Below are 2,506 nucleotides of genomic sequence, written 5' to 3'. Positions count from 1 at the left end.
GTATTTCTGCGATATATATTGTGATATACTGCATCTGTACAATTCCAGCAAAAGATTGAATGGCACTATTTACAAATTTTATTTTAAGGTTCGATTCTTGCTCTTAGCAAACTATTATGACTTTTGCTTCAGTAAACTCCTAATTTGCTCCTTATTTATAGATATTAAAGGTGCTGTATGCAAGTTTTTGACTCTTCTAAAGCATAAAAATATCATATGTTTGCAGATATTTAAGAAACATGCCAAGTGAACATTCTTGTTTATCTGAAAAACAATGCTGAAACAAGCGGCAACCTCCCGCTCTCCCTCAGGAAGCCAAGCCTCTTTGTGTTCCTTCTTGACTTGAAGTGTTTACTTGCTGAGTCACTTCACTATAGCTACGTTTCTATCCAAAAATGCGAATGAACTTGTGTGAATAAAGCAGCGTTTCCATCCAACGAACAAAATGGTCACTTCCTGATTAACTGGCACCAAATATTAACAGTAAAAACTGAATTTGCTGCAGTAGGAGAAGCTGCGTCAATCTTCTCTTCATTCAACTGCACGAAAATATCAGAATTCGTAACATACTTTCAATATTACCTTTGCTTAAAAAGACCCGATCTAATCCTGTTTGATGTATATGGAATAAGCCTGCTCTAGAGCAGGTTTGAGCTACCAGAACTGTTGCTATGACAACAACTCTCGGATGAGTTTTAAAGAACGAAACAATCCTGGATCGAGACAAATCGTCTATAACCAAATCCAGCTAATTGAGTAAATCTACGTACAAAGAACGGACCCCTGATCTTAACCCGATGGATAACGAAGTGCAGAACACAGCAAACCAACTGGTCGGGCCGCTGCTGACAGACGAACCAAGGAAGCCCAACAGCCAGCCATTGGCTTGGTGTGTCCCGGCCTTTAAGCTTCTTTGACAATCTACAGTGTAAAGGCTATAGAACTAAAGATGACTTGAAATGTACTGTAAAAGACTGGTCCAGTGAAACATATTTTCTCCTTTGTCTTATAAAATGAGCTAATGGTCTGTGAGGTGTGCTTTTTTAAAAAGTAGTCCTGTTTTGCTTGCAAAATGCCATTTAGGTGTATTTATTATCCATGTTAGGCATTAATTAATCAAAACGTGTATCAGTGGTTGAAAAGAGGGTGGTGCCAAAAGGTGGAGCTTAAGATTCCTGTGAAAAACTAGTTCACTGATCAGCCTCACAGATCACTGAAACTAGAAGCAGCTACAGTACCATCATGTTCCCTTGTATCGTCATACTGCTGACTTTAACTGAAGGTAAACTTTTACATGCATTATGATATCTCTTTATCTGCTTTTAAACATGCTAAATAAGCTTTTGTTATAGGTAACCTTGCTAAAGATGTGATCACACCATACAATGATGAAATTTTTGCCAGCGAGACTGAGAGTGTGAAATTCTCCTGTAACTACACTGGTTCTGTTGACGGTCTTCACTGGTATCGGCAGTATCCAGATTCACCACCACACTTTCTCATACTGGATTATTATGGGTCAATTACTCATGCGAATCCACCTATTGCTGGAATCTCCATTAAACACAGAAAAGACAACAGCAGTGTGGATCTGGAGATCTCCTCTGCTGCAGTGTCAGACTCTGCTGTGTATTACTGTGCTCTGCAGCCCACAGTGACAGGAAAACATTTCACATCATACAAAAACCTGACTGACAAGACACAGAAAGTATCAGTGTGATTCTGATGTTACATTCAAATCATTCTGATAAAAGTGTGTGTATGTACAGTATCATTTCTTTTCAATGAATGATTGTGATTATTTAAATAAATTTAAACAGAATGTTAAAGTGTATTCTCGGATACATCATACTGTTTGAAATAAAATCTAGACAAGTCAACAATTAACTTCATCTTTTTTCAGATTCACAAATGTTGAAATTTTCTTAAGTTTATGCATTGGATTATGGATAGTTGTCTAAAAAAAAAAAGTCACTAGAGGGCGCTGTACACAAAACATTTAAGAGAGGAATTCCAACTGCCTGTGTGAAATTCACATCTGCAATGAAAAACATCAATGCAATATACTCTGGGTGAAATAAAACCATCCAGATCTGTTTTCCATAATGTGAAATTTGCTGAAATCATATAATTTGTGGCAGATGTTTAAGAGCCTAAACTGATTTTTACTCTGAAATGAACTTGATCAATTAGCTATAAAAAAAGAATCAGCAACCAATGTGACTCTAGATTCTACAAAGCTACAGTTAAAAACTTTCTATACTTCCACATCCGCTTGTTAAGTGTGATGTCACACAAAGCGACTTCCAGGTCCAAGCACTATACATACCAAACTGTATGGGAAGACTCATCAAATGTGATAACAAACATTTACAAAGAGATGCATTACTTTCGAAAATCACAATTGCAACATATATATCCATACCCAATATCTGATGGAAAGTGATACATTATTTTACAAATTGTAAAAATATTGGTGTCTGTGATGCAGCAAGCCCAGAAACTT

General features: G+C 36.7%; 1 gene segment (V, D, J or C); it reads left to right on the top strand.

The window, feature by feature from the left end:
• The first annotated feature begins 850 nt into the window (after positions 1 to 850).
• LOC137487477 (T cell receptor alpha variable 9-2-like) lies at positions 851 to 1,883 on the top strand. The segment is given in 2 exon segments: positions 851 to 1,282; positions 1,353 to 1,883. Coding segments are annotated over 2 exon segments (408 nt in total).
• Positions 1,884 to 2,506: the final 623 nt, after the last annotated feature.

Source organism: Danio rerio, chromosome 2 (genome assembly GCF_052040795.2).
Source record: "Danio rerio strain M-AB ecotype USA chromosome 2, GRCz13ab, whole genome shotgun sequence".
Classification (NCBI taxonomy): Eukaryota; Metazoa; Chordata; class Actinopteri; order Cypriniformes; family Danionidae; genus Danio; species Danio rerio.
This window is presented reverse-complemented; position numbering and strand designations above follow the sequence as displayed.